At 40.1% G+C, this 21,151-nt stretch overlaps 1 protein-coding gene across 5 annotated transcripts in view; it reads right to left on the bottom strand.

Annotated features, from left to right (window-relative positions):
* Positions 1-21,151, bottom strand: part of LOC146865683 (uncharacterized) — a 32,602-nt gene that overhangs the window by 1,300 nt on the left and 10,151 nt on the right. For 2 of the 5 annotated variants that reach the window (XM_085632546.1, XM_085632547.1), the window contains exons 2-11: positions 20,914-21,090; positions 19,283-19,709; positions 13,664-13,870; positions 10,822-10,981; positions 8,819-9,039; positions 7,250-7,351; positions 6,849-7,162; positions 3,205-3,386; positions 2,050-2,222; positions 123-337 (exon numbers count right to left, since the gene is read on the bottom strand). In XM_085632546.1, the coding sequence (XP_085488672.1) occupies positions 123-337; positions 2,050-2,222; positions 3,205-3,386; positions 6,849-7,162; positions 7,250-7,351; positions 8,819-9,039; positions 10,822-10,981; positions 13,664-13,870; positions 19,283-19,695 (1,987 nt within the window). In that variant the 5' untranslated portion in view covers positions 19,696-19,709; positions 20,914-21,090. Of the gene's footprint in view, positions 1-114; positions 338-2,049; positions 2,223-3,204; positions 3,387-6,848; positions 7,163-7,249; positions 7,352-8,818; positions 9,040-10,821; positions 10,982-13,663; positions 13,871-19,282; positions 19,710-20,913; positions 21,091-21,151 lie in introns of those variants that run through there. The other 3 variants (XM_085632549.1, XM_085632548.1, XM_085632551.1) reach the window with 3 other exon arrangements.

The raw sequence follows: 21,151 nt of genomic DNA, 5'->3' as shown, positions 1-21,151 counted from the left end.
TACAGTATAATTCGGAAGTCTTTGACACCATGTTTGTCATAATAGGCTGGTTTAAATTATGTTTTCAACAGATGTGTCTCATCAATAGTTGAGCTATAACATAATGAAACAATTTCACTTGCCTTCACAATCTTGGAGGTAATCTCTCCAGTAAGCAATGATGTGTTCTTCCTGTAACCGATGGTTACTGCCTAATGAACTGAATTTAATGGTAAACATGCCATTAATGATATCAGTGGTGATTTCGTGCTCCATCCAAATGAATGCCTCTTCAAAAAGTTGTTTATGAATTTCCATGGCCTGAAGTACACCCAGAGTTTTTAACCCCTCCTTTAATCTGCAATAAAGAAAAAAGAATACCTAACCATAAATAATCAGACTATTGGTCAAACTATAATGTAAAAGTTATTATAAAATTAATATATGTCTATGATGCATCTAAAGGTCCATCAGTGCCCTATGTTCAAGCTGTTCATAAAAAGTTCTGTCCAAAAACAAAAATCTGAAGCTAGCTGTCGGAAAACACTGACAAAGGCAAATTCTCTTTCTCCTGTGGTCTTGTGATGAATTCCTAGCAGCAAGGTAGCACACGACTTGCAGCTTTTCTTAAAAAGAAGGTAACCAAACCCAGCAAGTACATTATTAGAGGGCAAACAGTTCATTTTCGGAGCTTTTTGGATGCCAATTTTTGACTTTAAACTGTTGACCCGGTGGAGAGTGTGAATGGGACCTTAGAGACTGTGCTTGGACTTTTAGCAAGGCCTAGACAACCCTGCATAATAACTTGTTATTTTATGCATTGGATTAAAAGAGCACCTGGTCAAGGTGATTTGTAGCTGTTGATGTCTGCAGGCTTCACGCTCACATCAACCGTGGGAGTTCACTGGAAGGTAGGGGGCTAGAGGTGGCAGTAGATGTCAAAGAATAGATTTTGACTCTTAATTCTGGGTGAATCAGTACTCCATAAACCATCTACTTTATGAGGAGTACAAAGGGTTGCCTTTCCAAATATTTTTTTCAACAAACTGTAAAAATATTATATAGAATGATGAAAACTAAAATATAGTCACGGTAACCCTATACAGCCAATTGCAAATTTACTATTCTTAGGTATGCATCGAATTACCTAGACAACATCCAATTATTGATTTTTTGGCAGTTGGATAAAAAAAATTCGTTAGATTGATAGAACACCTTACAGAGTTTGCTAAGCAAATGTTTGAGGCAAACAAGCACTGCGATACCGATAGCAAATTCTGTTTTAAACATTAGAGAATGGCCTCAATAAACACTTATTAGGCCAAATGCACAAATCATTGGCAGCAAAACAATAGTCACAATTTGTGACCATTACATTTATGATTTCAGACCTATATGTTGATTTTTAAAATGTCCTGGTGGATACATTCAAAAACGTTGAGGAAAGGTGTGGCCTGCTGATCAAGTTTTTATTCACCGTGCTGCCATTACTTTTCTATCCCACGCACATGCAAGCCCTGAATCTGTTACATTTTTAGAACTCCTTTTGGGCTGCCAAGACGTGAATATGAGAAGTCCAAATCCTCTGACGTTCTGCTGTTTATGCTGATGCCCATTGTGACTATGAAGGGAAGGTAGTTGTTGCTTAATTTTAGTGCAGTTTCTATTTGGGGAAGTTGGGGAGGTGGGAAGGCCTTCACCGTTTTATTTCTTCCTGTTTGTTTTCTCTATTTTGATTTGTGTTGCATGGGCTGAACCTATGGGAATGTTGGGATTCCTGTAATTTTTGTTAGCCTTCTATTTATGCCCCCTGGAGGAAGGACAGCACAAGTTGTATTGTAAAATGCCAATAAAAAACTGAAACAAACTAAATTTAAAATATATTTGAGCACCATGATGTGCTTGATTTCACATTATGTCATTGGGACATTTCACACAGTGTGAATATATATGATGCCATTAGGGTGAACAGTGATTTACAGTAATTACTTTTTAAAAATGGACATACATGTATTGCAAAGTAAAAAAGATATTGTTTTATAATGCATATGCACATAAATAGCACTGTACCTAACTAGTGAAGGAACAGTCCTCCCCACAATGTACCAATTGATGATATCTTCCAATAGTTCTTTTTTGTCATTCAGAGATTTTAATGGACGCAAGCAACCTGCTACGCTTAGAATTGTGCTGTGTTTTTTAATCAATCCTTGAAGAGTTTCAAGAGACGAAGCATCCTCTATCTATGGAAAAATTAAGATTATGATATTCTGATTAAATAGAAACAAAAAACATTTTAACTTAACAAAAAAAACTGTAATTAAACCATGATGATGCAGAATATTTTGCCTTGGCCATCTGCTAAATAAACATATTTGTTCAGTAAGTTTAATGTTTATAAAAGTTTAACAGTCAATGGACTAAAACAGTATCAACTGCTGCTGTAGTTAACGCCACTGTAGTTTTACACTAGCTACACTCTCTCCCTGAATGGAACACCAACTGTAAAAGAGTGGGAGAGAATTAGACAAAGATGACTAGCAAAATGGCCTAATGTACCTGAAAGTGTTTGGCACTGAGTATATTAATCCAGAATACAGATATTTAGGTCCTCTCCTATATCACATTGTTTGCAGAAACATGGTCAGGAAGGCCCCATCTATTATGTTATTAGTCAGTGTTGAAAAACTGTAGCAATTCCAGGGGAGTCTCATGGGGCAACTACAAGTGGTAGTTGGTATGACTGTAGTTATGTGCCTGAAACTTTGTATTCTTGTAATATGAAGACTCTGACATATCAAGAACATATCACATACTTTTGATTTGGTAGTATCACTAAGAAATATAGATCAAAATTTGGTTAACAGTATGACGTTCTTGATTGATCACTGATGCAAGAATGTGGATTTGTGCATGTCAGTTGAGAGAGTAGCAAATACGTAGAGGTTGCTTTGGAAACTTTAAAAAGGTGTGGAGGCACGGGAATAGACATTCAGGATTGACCCAATTCCATATCAAATAGATGAGTGTAATTTCTTTTCATATTCATTTATAGTACATGTGGCAATTATACATAAATCCAAGATACATAAGTAACTATTAACCACAAAATTAGACCCAAATCATTTGCATGTTTTTGCCTAATAGACCCTCAACTACGTGAAAACCAAATAAGAAAAATTGATAAAGATTCCTCAGCACAGATGTTTAGTATCTATTGCTTACCTCTTGCAACATGTCTCGTGTATCTGGATCTACCACATCTACCAAACTGCAATTCACATTTTTTTCATCAGAAACTAAACATCGATACAAAACAGGAGACACAAAATTTGGAGCAGGCCCCCCGTGAACTAGGGAAACAGCCAGGGCTTGGCCAGCAAGGTAATAGTCATCATTTCGCATACCTTAAACAAGAAAAAAGAAATTAAACGTAAAGTGTTCTGCTTATCTATAAAACATTTATTATACATCTCAAACTAAATTTATTGCATAAAATCTAGAAAACATATTATCCAAGAATCCACGGCCCGATTCACAAAGGTACTTACGTGCAGTAAAGTCAAGTATGCAGAGTCTCGGCATACGTGGAGAAGCCTTCGCACTCGGGGCTTAATCACTGTACTTGGGACACAGTCTCCATACTCAGTGCAGAATCTACACAGTTCACAGTGCGGAAATTCGGCCCGAGTACAAGACTCCGCACTCTTAACAGTACCTTTATAAATCAGGACCACAATATATTTAAGACAGACTAACATATTTAGACAGATGGCCTGATTACGAGTTTACCCATTACTTTACGCACCTGATAAATAATTTTACCACAGGGTACATTAAATATTGGTTGTGAAAAATAACACTTATTGCTAGTTTGTGGCAAATAGCATGCAGATCTTGGTGTTTAAAGCACCAAAATCTGCATGATACAGTAAATTCCCTGTTTTTCTCTACCATTATCTTTTGACAGGTTTCGCATGCCAAAATTTATCGAAGGTTGAGTTTTTTTTAACATCCTATAATGATCAAATGTAAGATCCTGAAGAAAGACCGCTCCACCCGCCCCACTCGCCAGCATCCACAAAAGCTCCCTCCGCATGACAACCACTGACTTGGACGACGCCTCGCCCCCATGTAACACATCCACTTCCAGACCAACCCCAGAATAACGCTCCATGGAACCCTCGCCTACAGACTGCCTGGCTCCATTCACCAATGTCATTGCTGACCTAATCACATTCCATGCACTCGCCTCCACAGACTACATACTACTTAGAGAACTAAACTTCCACCTGAATAACCACCACGACCCTAACACCACCGCCCACCTTGAGAACCTCAGCAACATAGGACTGAAGCAACTTGTCTCTGCTCCCACTCACACAGCAGTACACAAACTTGACCCTGTCTTCGCAGGACGAAATAGCATCTTCCTCTGTCACATCACGGAACTGCTCTGGTCTGACCACCATTGCATCCACTTCTCCTTTAGAAAACCCACAACACACAAGCACACGCATCGCCTCCCATGCAGAATCTGGAGCAAAGTCTCAGAAGAACACATCACCTCCGCTTTCACCTGCACTCCATCCCTAACTATGACAGATGCCAACACTGTGGCAAGCAACCTCCATCAATGGATCGCCAACTGAACAAACACACTCGCTCCCCTCCAGAAGACTACAAGACGACACAACAAGAAAGCAAAGTGGTTCACCGCAGCACTCCAAGAATCTAAGCACGCCTGCCGACGACTGGAAAAGACATGGAGAAACAGCAAAACTCTGGAAAAACACACCACCTACAAAACAGCCACCACGGCATACCGCCAACTCATTAAATCCACACAGAAGAATTTCCTCCAAGGCAGAATCCTCTCCAACACCCACAACTCCAAGGACCTCTTCTCCATCAAACAGGAATTTGCCAACCCCAACAGCGAAACAACAGAAGCCCACCACTCCCAAGACCTCTGCAACAGACTCAGCTCCTTCTTTCACCTCAAGATCAAGACGCTCTATTACAACTTGGACGGCCAAGACCTCTGCACCGCCTCAACCCCCACCCCCAGCAATGCCACCCAACAGATCCTACTTACTTGGACCCCACTCACGACAGAGGACACCATAAACAACATGAAGAACATCCACTCCGGAGCACCTTCAGACCCCTGCCTGCCACACATCTTACACAGGGCTGCCACAGCCATCGCATCCGAGCTACGTTGAACCATCAACTGCTCCATCGTGACTGTCACATTCACCGACAAATCGAAGCGCACCTAAGTCAACCCCCTCCTAATGAAATCCTCCGCAGACCCGTCAGACCGGAAGAACTTCAGGCCCATCTTGGTGCTCCCTTTTGCAGCCAAGGTCATCGGAAAGGCCATCAACACCCAGCTAACATACTTCATTCAAGCCACCAACATCCTAGACATCTCCCAAACTCGATTCCGCAGCAACCACATCACCAAGACCACCCTCTAAACCGCAACAGATGACATCCGTGCACTCCTTGACCAAGACCAAACTGCAGCCCTCATCCGCCTGGACCTATACGCAGCGTTCGACACTGTCTCCCAATGCACACTAACTACCAGACTCCACGACGCCGGCAACCAAGGAAAGGCCTTAGACTGGATACGCTCATTCCTCATGGGCAGAACACAGAGAATAAGACTTCTTTCTTTCCTTTCAGAACCGACCAAGACCAGGTGCGGTGTACCCCAAGGATCCTGCTTCAGCCCCACCATCTTCAAAGTCTACATGGCCCCCCTCGCAAGCATCATCCGAAACCATGAGTTCAACATCGTCTCCTACGCTGATGACACCCAACCCATGCTCTCCCTCACCAAGGAACCCAACATCACCAGGCACAATAAGGGATGAAAGCTGGCAAAGTTATATTCCTTGGAGGATGATTGTTGGGGACATGTCTTAATAACCCAGTTTAATTGTCTCCACCTCGTGCTTATATATGTAGTACCTGATTAAAAGGTACAACTCATTCCTGCCCAAAGAGATTTACAACAGTGTGTTTAACCAGGAATAGAATATTACATGCCATTTTTGGACCTTCCAGATGTTTCTTTCTTTAAGCGGCAGCATAATCCGAACTTAACCATAATTAAGTTGCTGTACCCAAAAAGTTCTGCTTTCTCAACACTCCTACAAGATGTCTTGATGGGCTCCAGTGGAGGAAAAAGTCTATCTTAAGAACTTTTTTTTTTAAGATCTGCATCTACAATGGACTGGAAGACTTTAATTTCTACGTACAAGAACTCCTACCGTTATAACCCAACCAGTGTCTGAAGTCTCATGTATCAAACTAACCCACGCAGTGGTTTATTTCCTTTGATAATCGGGCCTAAGCAGGATGCATCTGTACAGTTTGGGTGATTATTTCATACACACTGCTGCACCAGAGCATCAACTAAGATTACCTAATGCAGAATCTCTAAAGTTAGCCATTATTTGAAGTACTTGTCAGGGGAATTTTCTCTAAATTGATAACAGTAACTACAGCAGGAAAACCTTAGCCCCTCATTTAATGCAAAGCAAACATAAAATATATAATGTAGTACATGCTAGCAAGGTTGTTTTACAGGCTGCAAGGGATATATTCATTGGGTGAAATTGAAACCAGTCTGCTCTTGCTGCATAAATGAATAGTATAGTGCAGTATTCTCTTCACTATTCCACTTTTAGTTAAAATTCTTTGAGAATGTCTGATCAGTGGTATCAAACAAAATTTGAAGGAGTCGGTAAGTAACATAATATAAACATTATTTACACTTCAAATAATTATTCTTTCCCTCCTCTAGAATTTGAGCAGTTTAGGAAGGTTGGAACATAATAAATTTACGGTACCTTGGGCATCACAACTGAGTGTCTTGCTGTTTTCGGGTCCCTCAAAGAGTTTGCTGTGTTGTAAATGATGCATTAACAATCGCAAAAATTCCCGTGTTGGACCACCAAAATCAACAGCTCCTTCAGAGTTACCAGAGGAATCAGTAAACATAACAGATATACGGTTGATTGCTTTATAGGTTTTGCGAAGGAAGCCACGACGTGCTCCATCCCAAATATTTCGCCGATTTATGTTGAACTTGGATGTCTTTTCAGAGTCAATTTGTAATGCAAGGTTTGATAGTAGATCCTTCAAAGTTATGTCATCGCTCTCACTGAAATACAGGAAATAAAGCTAAGCTATCAAATGTATCAGTTCAAAATTAAACGTATATATTCGGAATTAAACCTTATAAAATTACCTTTCGTGTGCCTCATTTTGTTCAGCAATATTGATATTTGAGGTATCAAACTCTTCATCGTCAGGGATGTGCACATTATCAACCAACAGTTCAGTGTAACATCTAAAACAGGAAGAATATTGTCAACTATTACTATGTTAAAAAAACACAACCAATGTATCATCCTATTGCTTCCTGTTACAAGTCAACCTTATACATGACTTATAGGGCTACATGCATGAAAGTTAGAAATAGCCATTTCATAAATGCGATTCGCTGTGAATCACAATTAGGAAATCTCTATTCCTAAATGGACGTCTTTTGAGTTTAATCACTGGTTTGTAGTGGGTTGAGGTAGGTCGCAATTTGCAGCCCATTAGGAATCGTTGCCATCACAGGGATGGTGGCCTGCTGGGGTCAGCAGACAACCATGTCTGTGATTGCATTCAAATAAAGAAACTATTTTTTGTGCCTAAACGCAGCCCATTTTCCTTGAAGGAAAACATGATGAGTTTAAAAAAGAAATAAATGAAACTTGGAAGTTTCAGTTTTTAAGAGCAGGCCAGTGCTAATGTTGCCACCGTATTTCAGTCGCAAAACATTTGTACATACCATTCCAATTTCGTATTAGGAAGGGATGCCCTCCTCATGCCCCTTCCTAATGCAGAAGAACAGAACCCAAATTGCCATTCTATAAAAGCATTTTGGAGGACGCAAATGGCCCGACTCTGTGAATTGGGTTGTTTGTGACTACATATACATGTTCCTAGGTTTGGATTACTAACGTTTTACCAAATTAAGCAACAATCATCACTAGAGAACTCATTATCTAATTTGTTCACACTAGGTATGATCTTGTAACCAACATGAGTATGTTTAATGATTAATTATGCTTAATTGTGTAAGCCAATTACTTTAGACTTGTAGAAATTGCCAGTCTTGTCTTTGCCCTCCACATTTATTTAGCATAGTAGTGCAGATTACAATTTTACCATCAATGCATTTTAATAGACAGAACATGGGTTAGTGGTAGCATATAGTTAAGATCCATACAATATGTAAAACAAGAACAAACTAATAGCGCCATGCCACACACCAAGGGTGTTATACTTCAGAAGTACATACCTGTGGTACTCCATATTGACTACTAGGCACCTAGACATTTGGTTTTACGTCTTTTAAATTGAGAATTTTGTAATTCTGTCTCATGCTAAGATGCCATGGCCACCACACTACATTATGCCGCACAACTACTGCTTGGGATTGTACATTTTACATTGTTGTATTCCTGCATAATTTAAGTGACTGCTGTACATACCATTACCTGCCTTGATATACAGATTTTTTTTTCTTTAAAGTATTTGACCACTTCAGATGCATTGTACATTAACTGCATGATCCAATAGCCTTACATCACGGGAAATAGCAGGGAAAACAGTTCATCATGGTCCTGCATTACTGGGCTGGTCATGACAAAACTTGCAAGAGAATAACTTTTTTTATGAAAGCCAAATACTTTCGAAATTATATGACAATATTTAAAAAACAAGCAAATTTATAATTGAATATCTGGGTTGAGAAAAGCAGTACCGATAATGGTCATCAAATCCTTCGCTAATGACAGTGGGAGAGGGCGAAATCTGAATTGTATGTTCTTCTGTCGTGTTTGCAGAAATTTGATTTGTTGTAATGTTGTCGACTTTCAATGGACATGAACTACTCAGGTATTCTGTTTCAGCAGAATTATTGCTGAAAGGTTCTTCACTTTCCAGCCACATCACCATCTCCGTTTTTTCATCTATGCCTTTATCCTATAAAAACATCAATGGCACATCAAATGAATCTTGATGAAGATATCCAAGAAATGCTAGTAATCAAACAATTTATAAATAGCCAGTGTGTAGTAGCCAGGCAAGAACTACTCCTTGAGGACAGCATCACACAAGCATTTCCAGTGTTCACTGCCAGCTTACCATACACAAATCCTACTGCTATAAGGTGATTTAAACTGCCTACAAGATCATCCATAGCACAACTCCATATTTTTCAAATATAAATTCTGACATTACATGTGTAATACAACTCTCAGCTGAAGGCACTTACCATTTGCAATTTACACCTTGTGCAATAAGCAGCTCCAATAACTTTAATTGGAACATTGAAGTTAAACATATTAGGGAAATAACTATATATATGTGATTCCTGACATCACACGGTAACCTAATCTTGTCACTGTATATTTATTTGCTAATACTGTATAGCTGCATACCTAATCTACCTCATATCACTGTAAATTGTCCTGCTATTCAAATTGTATCGTTAGCCTACCTCATGTAATTGTTAAGTGCTCTGATACCCAAGGGTCACGTTCATGCTATATAAAACTCTTTAAATAAATAAATAAAAATAAATTCACCTCTGCATCTTATACACACATACAGACATTAACTCACTCACAAACTCCGTCTAGGCAATCACTTGTTCACATTTGTTGGCAGTCACTCCATATAGAGTAAGAGAGAACCGCATAGGCTGGTGATACATAGCTATATGAATAGAGTTAAATATTGGACTATACAGTTTAATGCCCAAATTAAAACAAAGTGGATCATATTGAATTATGTTATAAAGTAAAGTTGTATATTCCTATCTAAATATTAAGTAATGTTCCTCCTTTTTATTTTCGGTAACAACATAGGGCCAGATGTAGGTGACCAAATACTGAGCGGTAACGCATAAATTCGCAGAATTTCTGCGTTACCGACTGGTATTTGGCTGAGTGCAATGTAGGTAAGTTGAAACCTACTTGCAAAATAAGGAATCGCATAATAGCGATTCCTTATTTTGCTCTTGCATTTAAGGAATCGGAAATATCGATTCCTTAAATGCAATGTACGTAGCACTAAAAATAGTGCACTTCAGCCTTAAGGAATCGCTAATTACCACCAACTTCAAGTTGGTGGTAAGTAGCGATTTCCTTTGAAAAAGCACTTTTTTGCTTTTTAAAATGTGCTATGTGGCACACATCCATGCCCTTGGGGCATGTATGTGCGCCACATGTGCACACATGCAAGTTTAAGGGGTGCAACAGGGTGTCATTTGGACACACTGGCACCCTTGAAATAGCTCCCGCTATTACAGATTCGGTAATACCGAATCGCTAATAGTGAAAATCTTCTTATTCAGTCCTATGGGCCTCCTAGCCCATAGGAATGAATGGGTAGGTATTCCTTAATAACGAATCTCAATTACCGATTCGTTATTGGGGAAAGTTAAGGAATCGCTAATATTTTAGCGATTCCTACCTACATTCCATTTAGTGAGTCCTTAATAGCGATTCGGTAGAAATCGCTATTAAGGACTCGCTAAATTGAAGTTACCTACATCTGCCCCCTAGTACAGTATTTTACTTCCGGCTTTAGATAGATATTGCTACGCTATAAAATTTTTTTTTTATCTAACTGCACTAGAAAGAAGATGCAATATGAAAAATATTATGGGAATATGAAAATGCATGCATATGTATTAATAGACATGTTTCCTATACCTTTCAAAAGAAACCACAGAGCATACTTTATGCAAGTATTACTTACAGTCACCTGTGAATCAGGAAGTTGAAGAATTTGCCTTGATGGTTGTAAATAGACTGATTTCTGTTTGAAGAGTTTTGAGATTATAAGACCTGACAGACTCTGTTTGTCCATTAGCAATGGCTGCACTAATTTGTTATGGCATGGCATCAGAAGTTTTATGCTATAAAAACATAAAGTGGCGTGTTAGTTTAACTACACATGAACTTTAAAATTATACATTTCAACATATCTCAAAATATCACAAATGTTCAATCTGCATCACTCAGAATATCATCCATGAAGGAAAAAGTAAACCTGTTTGTCAATAAGCTGACCAACTTTTATCAATGCTGACAAACTGTTATACCTGTCAGCCTTAGAGTGGTCTTCCGCCAGACTTTTTGCTTATTTACATCCACTTTTTAATTATTGTTTTTGTTGGACTTAGGACTCTGACCACTGCTGACCAGTGCTTAAATGTGCCTGTGCTTCTGCCATAAACCTGGTTTATCCACAATTGGTATTTTTAATGTCTTGTAGGTGCATTGTAAAATGGTATTCCATATACCCAGGGCCTGCAAATTAAATGCTGCTAGTGGGCCTATAGCACCGATTGTGCAACCCACTCAAGTAGCCTATCAGACCTGTCTTAGGCCTGCCACTGCAGGACTTGTGTGTGCTGTTTCCTGCCACTCCGACTTGACATTTAAAATCAAAGCCTTAAATTTCCCTTTTATTACAAATATGTCACCCCTAAGATAGGTCCTAGGTAGCCTATAGACCTGTAACAAAACTCTGTCAGAAGAACTGCTGTGAGGCTTCAAGGACTGTCACTATTCTGGACTACTGATCTTGAAAACCTGCTTTTCTGCTGTGCTGCCCTTCTGCCTGCTGCTCACTGGCCCTGCCGAGTGACAGCTGGACTCTGCCTTGCGACCAAAGTGTTCTCCAAGTGCTTATTTGATTTCCTCCTGTTGCTTGCCACTCAGCGATATCAAAGTCTATAATCTTGCTCCTGTGCCTGGTCCATTGGAAGTGGACCCAGATACTTGCTCCAGAGAAACAATGCATCCATTGCTTGTATGAAGCAGAACCTGATGCATCGTAACTGTGACAGGAGTTGAATCGGCACATTGCTTCAGAACCAATGCAACGCCTGTGCAAACTGATGTTCGGAACATCGCACTCAAAACCAACGCATCTAGTTTTTGGCACTTCGTCTTCGGAACCGACGCATCGCCACCCTTTGGGAATCAACATGCCGCTCCCCTGCGCTCCGCATCTCGCTGTTGCACCTAGGATCAAAGTACTATGTTCACTGGACCTGCTTGGCTCTTGTCCCTGGTCTCTGATCTATCACGTCGGCCTGAACTGTTGACTTTGCCCCAGTCCAGCGTGACCAGATAACCCAAATTAGTGCATATTGCTTGTAAAGACTAGTCCTCTTTTTATTCTTTATAAATTCATAACTCCACTTCTACATTTTATGTTGGTTTGTTCTAGATTAATTTATAATAATATTGCCTGTTTTGCTAAACCTATGTGGAGTATTTCTGTTGTGTTTTCATAGTGTTATTGTGTAGCACAAATACTGTACACGATAACTATTTTGATTTGCCAAGCTACCAGAGGTTGAGCACATGTAATCTTTTAGTGAGTATCCGAGATACCCTTAATAGGATTGTGGTTCCTGCTTAGACATGGTGCATGTCTTTGCCAACTAGAGACACGGGGTCTTATTTATAAGTCCCTTGCGGCACAACTGCGCTGCCGGAGCATCACTTTTGTGACCTTACAGAGGCGCCATGTTCAGATCTAGTTCTATGAGACCATTAGAAGCCACTTTACATGGATTTTCATGGCTTCGTAGATATGGAGTAAAGCAAAGAAGCGCAAGTTGCTGACTTGCCTTACTTTGTGTCAAAGAGGCAGTACATTCTCTAGAGCATGCGTAATGAGGAGAAATGTTTACATTTCTCATTTTTTCCACTTTGCATGTGTGCTGCATTCTGCAGCAAACATAGAACAAGGAAAATGCCTCTAATGATTGTTTTTATCCAGGAAAGTGCCCCTTTCTGCACGAAAAACAATCACGCTAATAACGCAGACACCCTTGCACCATGATGCGAGGGTGCCTGCGTTGGTTTATAGCTGTAAATTGTGTGCCGGCGTGGGCTGAAAGGACATGAAATGCACTGTTTCTTGCAAATACGGGTAATTTACTGCCATTTCGAATTGGGGTAGGGCAGTGCAGCAAAATGACTTGCGGCACTACCCAACTCCTAAACTTTAAAAATATGCCCCACAGATTCAAACACCATCTATATATTGGATGGGAGGTAGCGCTGTGGATAAGAATGGAACAGATGGAACTGCTTATCTTTCAGCATTCTAATTGTCACTATATTGATTGTACAATGTGCTATGCTTTTCATTCACGTCAGTGGTCCCGAGTCCTCCAGATCTGAATGTAGTGAAGATACGCATCTATATTTTAGATCACTAGCACAAGTATTAAATTATTTGTACTCCTACTTTTAAGAATATCATCTCCATTAACTATTGTGATCCGTGTAAAAAAGGAGTAATTATTAATTGACACCTGCAGTGAGTTTCTTCCTCCTGTCTATCTGACCATTGACACTCATTACTTCTTAAATTTCTTTGTATCCATATGTTATTTGCCATACACATAACCAAAAATCTCTTAATACATTGAAAGTATATGGCTTTGATTTACAAAATAGATTAAATGCAAGACTGTTACCTAATTAAGTGGAAATAGATAACAATTCCATATACAACTTGCTGATATTTTCAAAATAGTATTGCATAAAAATATGCGAAATGAAAATTGTCTTACTCAATATTGTCAATTTTGGGGCTAAAAGCCACACGGAGTTGGTCCTGCACCTCATAGTTAGTCCATAATTTGTTAAACTCAAATGTTGTGATGATATGTCCACTCTCATAAAGAAATTGCTTTGTTCCTTGCTTCACCACACTCTCATCTTGAGGACCAGATAAAAGAATTACTTCCTTTGTGAATGTAGGAGGCCCACGAAAATGCCTGAAATGCAAAGCCATGTCCAGATGTCAATTATATATTTAGAAATTGAATATAATTCTACACTTTGTACTATATCACAATTCAAAAACCAGTTTCTGTGAAGTACCAAGAAAAAACTCTCATTAGATCAGAAAAAAAGAACATTTGATTGGCACAATGGTCCTGAAAGAGCAAAGCGTTCATAAAAGCATAAAATAACAAGTTTAAGATCTTATTTTTAGAACTGTTGCACCACCTCTAGCCTAATCAGGGTGCGTGTTTATTGAGTAAACCATTTTTGGGGAGTTCTTGGGACTGTGCTCATTATCTCTCCCTCTCTCTCTCTCTCTATATATATATATATATATATATATATATATATATATATATTATCTACTGGCGGTCGCCAGTAGATAGTTATAGTTAGGACCATGTTTCCATAGGAAATCCGCAACATTCTATTTGGAATAACTTTGGCGCCGGTCGACGAATCCTCGCAAAATTTTCAAAACTAATGGGGCGCTACGCTCCGCTCCTACCCTGAAAGTCTCGGGGGGATTCGTCAAGCGGGGGCTGAGAAAAAAGGGGGATCCCAAAACGCGTTTTCCCCATGCATTTTTCCATAGGACCTTTAGACACAGCTACAGCCCGAACGGCTGAACAGAGTTACTTGAAATTTGGCAGAGAGGTAGTCTACAGGTCAAGGAAGTGCCTTTTGTAGGTCTGGTGTAAATCTGTTCAGTAGTTCCTGAGAAAATAGCATTTAAATCAATATATATATCTGTGGCAGCGCTCCGTGCGCTTACCGTGCGCTTATGGTAAGCTTACCGTACGCGTACGGTGCCGTGCGCGAGCGCGATTCTGATTGGCTGTTAGATCTTAGTAAACATTCGAATTGGTCGAAACCAGGAAGTGGCGGCCGCCATTTTCTCTCTCGCACTCTGAGGGGGGGAGGAAAAACAAAGTTGGATAACATGAAAAGGGGCAGGCTAGACAGCTCCTAACCACCTAGCCTTGGTTAGGGTGTCCCAAAAGAACCCCCAAGGGCAAAAATTCTATTTTTTTTTTTTTAAAAACGCCGAATGCGTTTACCGTACGCGTACGGTCAAAAAAAAATAAAAAAATAAAAATATCCACATTTCCCCCCCCCCCGTGTGTAAAAGGTGCCTGTAGGGCACCTTGTGTGCATGGCATATTTAATAATTGAACATATAATAGATAGCCTTTCACAACGAAGCGCATAATATGTCCTCCGTGTGCGGACGGTGCGCGAAGCGCATCGTGCGTACATGGCCCATCCAGCGTAACGTGGGCACGCGGTGCGCGTAGTGCACCGCGTGCCCACCGTGCGTGCACGGCACTAACAGCGTAAAGTGGGCGCGCGGAACGAATTGCGTGAAGTGGGCGCGCACGCCACGAACGGCGTAAAGTAACTTAGCATTTAAAAAACCGTACAAATTCACTGAAAAAACCATAGGTTTCACACACGTTATAGTTAGGAATTAGCATTTAAAAAACCTTGCAAATTCACTGAAAAAACCATAGGTTTCACACATGTTATAGTTAGCTGGACATTTCACTCGTGAAAAACCATTGAAATTCCCCCGTTATAGTTAGTGCAGGCAACTATAACTCACGCGACGGCAATCCTCTGCTGATGACATATGTGTCTTTATGAAAAAAAAATATTTGTAATATATGTATAGCTAAAATTTAATGGAAGAAGACATGGGCAAATAAGTGTCTAAATACAGTATTAGCATCAGCAGAGGATTGCGGTCGCGTGAGTTATAGTTGCCTGCACTAACTATAACGGGGGAATTTCAATGGTTTTTCACGAGTGAAATGTCCAGCTAACTATAACATGTGTGAAACCTATGGTTTTTTCAGTGAATATATATATATATAGATCTTCGCCATGCATGGACGCACCGCTCAAAGACCAAAGAAGGGCCCGCGAGGGAGGTAAAGAATCCTCTCTGGATGGGAACATCAGGACTGTAGTTTTAAACATGCAGGGGTGTGTGCTGGGGCTCACCGGAGGGCTGTAAAACAATGTGTCCTGGAACAAACAGCAGAAATCAAGCCACCAAAGGGCGAAAAAGTGCATAAGTTAACTACACCTCCCAGCATGCATGGAGAAGATCAATACAGGCACACCGGAGGACAATTGAAGAATGAAGACATGCGGAATGGAGAAGTAGCTGCAGGAAAATGATTCTCTGCTACGGGCCTCTTACGAGAAGTGCAAATGCTTCGAAACGTACGTAAGGGCAAGGACTCGATAACCGGGATGAAAAACTGTGTGTTTTTAAAATAAATAGTCTGTGACTAACCTGATGTGGAGTGCGGCCTCAAATCGGAGAAATCTGTGGGGATATATATATAGACATATATATATAAATATCACAACACAGGAAGAGATATCGAGGATTCAAGTCCGTAAAACAGCAGCTTTATTCAAGTACACAGAGGCAGCATTTCCTTTGAAAGGTTATCTCTTCCTGTGTTGTGGTTTTAAAGGACAGGAGACTCCTTGCCTGTTCAAACGAGGCCGCCCTGCAGGGACGGGGGCTCCTACCAAAGTGGAGAACTGTGCTTGGATATATATCTTGGTCATGTGATCAAGGCCTTTCTGAGGCCGATACGCGTCATGGCGGTGCACGACACACTTTTTGATTAAATATATATGCACTGATTCGACTGGGTCCGCTTCGTCCTTTCTGCAAGCTTGAATGGTGTGACGAAGTACCTGTATATATATAGTGCAGCCACTGAGGAAGAGCAGCAATTCTGCTCGAAACGCGTATGGCACGCCACATGGGGAGCTTGTGCTAGGCTGGGAACTGAACTGCCAGCGGTGTTTTGTGCTGTAACCCCTTCGTAAGAGGCAACTCCTTGAGGACAACCTGTGTGTGAATAATAAAGCGGCTCGTCCGTCCGCGGAGAAGCCCTACCGCTTCTTTAGCGGGTCTTGCGTGCTTGGATTCACGGGCACGTTTATGAACGGAGGGGGCCTCAGCCGCTGGAATATATTGGCGAGGGTTCCAGCACAGATTTCAAGACTTCTCACCCAAACGGGTTTGACATTTTAAACGAACTGAGGCAGTGAGTCCACATGGTGACAAACTACTAGTCCTTTTGAACTACTAAGACCAGAATGCTGTGGTTGACGCCCATTTGGGCGGGACTTATCTACTTTGAATAAATTTAGTTAGAAATCAATCTGCTTCACTTGTCGTGCAACCACTGAGGAAGAGCAGCAACTCTGCTCGAAACGCGTATGGCACGCCACACGGGGAGCTTGTGCTAGGCTGGGAAATGAACTGCCAGCGGTGTTTTGTGCTGTAACCCCTTCATAAGAGGCAACTCCTTGAGGACAACCTGTGTGTGAATATATATATATATATATATATATATATATATATATATATATATATATATATATAGAGAGAGAGATATGTCGAGTGATATATATATATATATATAGAGAGATATTACCTACTGGCGGTCGCCAGTAGGTAGTTATAGTTAGGACCCCTTTTCCATAGGAAATCCGCAACATTCTATTTTGAATAACTTTGGCGCCGGTCGATGAATCCTCGCGAATTTCTCAAAATAGGTGGGGCGCTACGCTCCGCTCCTACCCTGAAAGTCTCGGGGGGATTCGTCAAGCGGGGGCTGAGATAAAAGGGGGGTCCCAAAACGCGTTTTTCCCATGCATTTTTCCATAGGACCTTTAGAACGAGCTACAGCCCGAACGGCTGAACAGAATTACTAGAAATTTGGCAGAGAGGTAGTCCCTAGGTCAAGGAAGTGCCTTTTGTAGGTTTGGTGTAAATCTGTTCAGTAGATTCTGAGAAAATAGCCTTTAAATCAATATATATATCTGAGCCAGCTTACGGTGCGCTTACCGTGCGCTTACGGTAAGCTTACCGTACGCGTACGGTGGCGTGCGCGAGCGCGATTCTGATTGGCTCTTAGATCTTAGTAAACATTCGAATCGGCCGAAACCAGGAAGCGGCGTCCGCCATTTTGTCTCTCGCACTGAGTGTTGTTTATCAAACATGATGGCCAAAAACATGTTACGGGGCTGTTTTGACAACTCCCTCCCACATAGTAATGTTGAGGGAGTCCCCAAACATCCCCCAAGAGCAAAAACGGTTTTATTTTTTTTTCGGCAATTTCGCCGAGTACGCTTACCGTACGCTTACCGTAAGCGTACGGTAAAAAAATAAAAATAAAAAAAACACTATCCACACTCACCCTACCCCCTGTGCTTTTGGTGGCCGAAGGCCACCAAATGTGCAGGGCTTATTAATAGGTAAAAAAAAACTAAATTTTGCCAACATGAAATTATAAAATCGAAATAAAAAAAACACTATCCACATTGACCCCACCCCCTGTGCTTTTGGTGGCCGAAGGCCACCAAATGTACAGGGCTTATTAAAGTTGATAAAAACCGTGCACGGAACGAACTGCGTTAAGTGGGCGCGCACGCCTCGAATGGCGTAAAGTAACTTAGCATTTAAAAAAACGTACAAATTCACTGAAAAAACCATAGGTTTCACACACGTTATAGTTAGGAATTAGCATTTAAAAAACCTTGCAAATTCACTGAAAAAACCATAGGTTTCACACATGTTATAGTTAGCGGAAATTTTACTGATAAAAAACCAATGAAATTCCCCCGTTATAGTTAGTGCAGGAAACTATAACTCACGCGACCGCAATCTTCTGCTGATGACATATGTGTCTTTATGAAAAAAAAATATTTGTAATATATGTATAGCTAAAAATGTATGGAAGAAGACATGGGCAAATAAGTGTCTAAATACAGTATTAGCATCAGCAGAGGATTGCGGTCGCGTGAGTTATAGTTTCCTGCACTAACTATAACGGGGGAATTTCATTGGTTTTTTATCAGTAAAATTTCCGCTAACTATAACATGTGTGAAACCTATGGTTTTTTCAGTGAATATATATATATATATATAGAGATATATATATATATATATATATATAGATATATACACTAATATATATAATATATATACACTATTTGTGTGTGTGTGTGTGTACATATGAGTATATATATTTAAAACAAATTAATAAGAATCCACAAATTCAAGTGTTTATTTCAAATAAAACAAAAACATGCTGTACGGTAACTATTGCATAGCACCCCATTGCATTTTTGCCAAATGTGCTCCTCTCAAGTAAGCTCTTTTGGTAAATTATCACTGACACAACAAGAAACTCTACATTTGGCAAGTGAGAGATTCTGGGTCTGAGGAAGGAGAGCATCCACCACCCCGGTGGTTTGTAGGCCACACACCCAATTTAAAGTGAAACTCATAGTGAAATTTATTTGAACAAAATTATTTGGGAGACAATGAAGGCAATGAAATAGTATATCATATGTAATCTAACCTCCGAGTATATTTTGGCTGTTGCATCCTTTCACCATTCTGTCTTCCAAAGTTGCGTGTAAAGTGAAATATTGGCGATTGCGTCACAGAACTTTGCACACGTGTTTCTGACTGTTCTTGGGCTGACTTAGCAGATTCCATTGGGTTTGAAGAACACCTTCCTCTCGAAAAAACGTGTCTTACTTCTTCGTCCACGTCTTGTCCTCTGTTTCTGTATCGTGTATTGTAGTTTGATCTAGATATGCTTAGACTGTTAGTATTGGCATTACTACTTCCTGAAAAGGTTTGATTGGACCTAACATGGGTCTGAGGATTCCTTGGTACATCTAGAGTTTGGCTTATTGCCTCCAAAATTGATGGCTGAGCTAAAAGGCTATCGACAAGGTCACACACTACCTTTGACTCTGCAGCCATCTTTTTAGTGAGATCTGGAAAAAAGAACATATCAGTATGTAATAACACTGTAAAAAACTCATATCATCTGACAAATAACAAGCTAGATAAGGTATGGAAATTACCCCACCCACAAGGATTTTCCCTGCACGATTTTTGCCAAGTATAATAACCTGGCAAAATTTGAGCAAGAGATAAGTACACATATTTCGAGGTTTGAACATGTAATGTGGTAAAACAAATGGTATTTCCCTCCTTGATTCACCATTCAGAGGCGTGTGACTTAGAAAGATGCAGTTAAACTTCACCCTTCATAAAATAAACACTGCATTCTCAGAATTCCATGTGTAGTTGAAATGTATACATTTAATACAAGAATGAAAATGCAGCCCTCCATCTGTCAAAAAATATGGTAGGGACACCTTTAAGGAATCCACTTTGTTCACATCTTGTTTCCTAGCAAAGCAATTCAGAATGGCTGTAAATAAACCTGAAATAAATATTGAACCTCTGATGTCTGCTAACAATACTCTGTGGAGAACTGTGCTGTACTGCACATTTTCAATTGTCAAACAACTTTTGATGTTATTTGAAAAAGTCTAAGTAAGCAGTTGCTTCCATTTATTTTTTTCTTTTATATTATTGTGACTTAGGTACGCTGCATATTACTGGAAATGTAGGTAGTAGACAATCACTTGCTTTGAAAAATAAGAAAGAGGAATTACAATGTGAAGAATTGTAACTACTGGCTTTTCAATTGGCTGTATCATAAGTGTCATGGTTGCAAAATAAAGGCTATTTACCCTCTCCACCATATTGTTTAACTGTCATCAGGTTTTTTCATTAGTTTGGCCCTGGCAGAAAGCAAGCATTGCCTTTGTCAATGTGTTGTTTTACGTTTGGCATTTGATCTAATATGTAATATACACACATTTAAATGAGCTTACATAATGACAAAGTAACATATCAAGTTAGCATCTATATTAAAAAAAGCGTGTAGTGGGGTTGCTTGGGAACTACCCAGAGTTCCTTGCTTCCTTTTTTGGCATAAATTATCTGGCACTCTAAGCCTGAAAGGCTATTTTTTGGCCTTATAATGGGTGTTCCCTTGAATCTGGACAAAGCTATACCTTTCTGAGGAGCTCATAGTAAGAGATAAACACGTTTTCAGGGTTTGCTTTTATTAATTCCAGGTTGGCTTGGGAAGTATTTTAGCAATCCAAATCTGTAGTACTGTACCTGGAGTGGTAAAAGATTTTGGATCTCAGATCTCAGACTACCGATGTCAAGGCTAGTCTCCCGCCTCCCGATTCCTGTAAGCAAAACCCGATTCCTCGGGGGTTTCAGCTGACACAGCTTGGTTTTGTGTAACGTGCTAATTCTTCCAGCAATAGTTTGAGTGGTGATGCAGGGGCTCTAGAAGGGGTGAAAAAGCAAAACAAAGCCTCATTAACATACGAATGGTATTTAAAAGACC

Source organism: Triturus cristatus, chromosome 2_1 (assembly GCF_964204655.1).
Source record: "Triturus cristatus chromosome 2_1, aTriCri1.1, whole genome shotgun sequence".
NCBI lineage: Eukaryota > Metazoa > Chordata > Amphibia > Caudata > Salamandridae > Triturus > Triturus cristatus.
The sequence above is the reverse complement of the archived record's forward strand: the minus strand, read 5'-3'. Positions and strand labels throughout refer to the sequence as shown.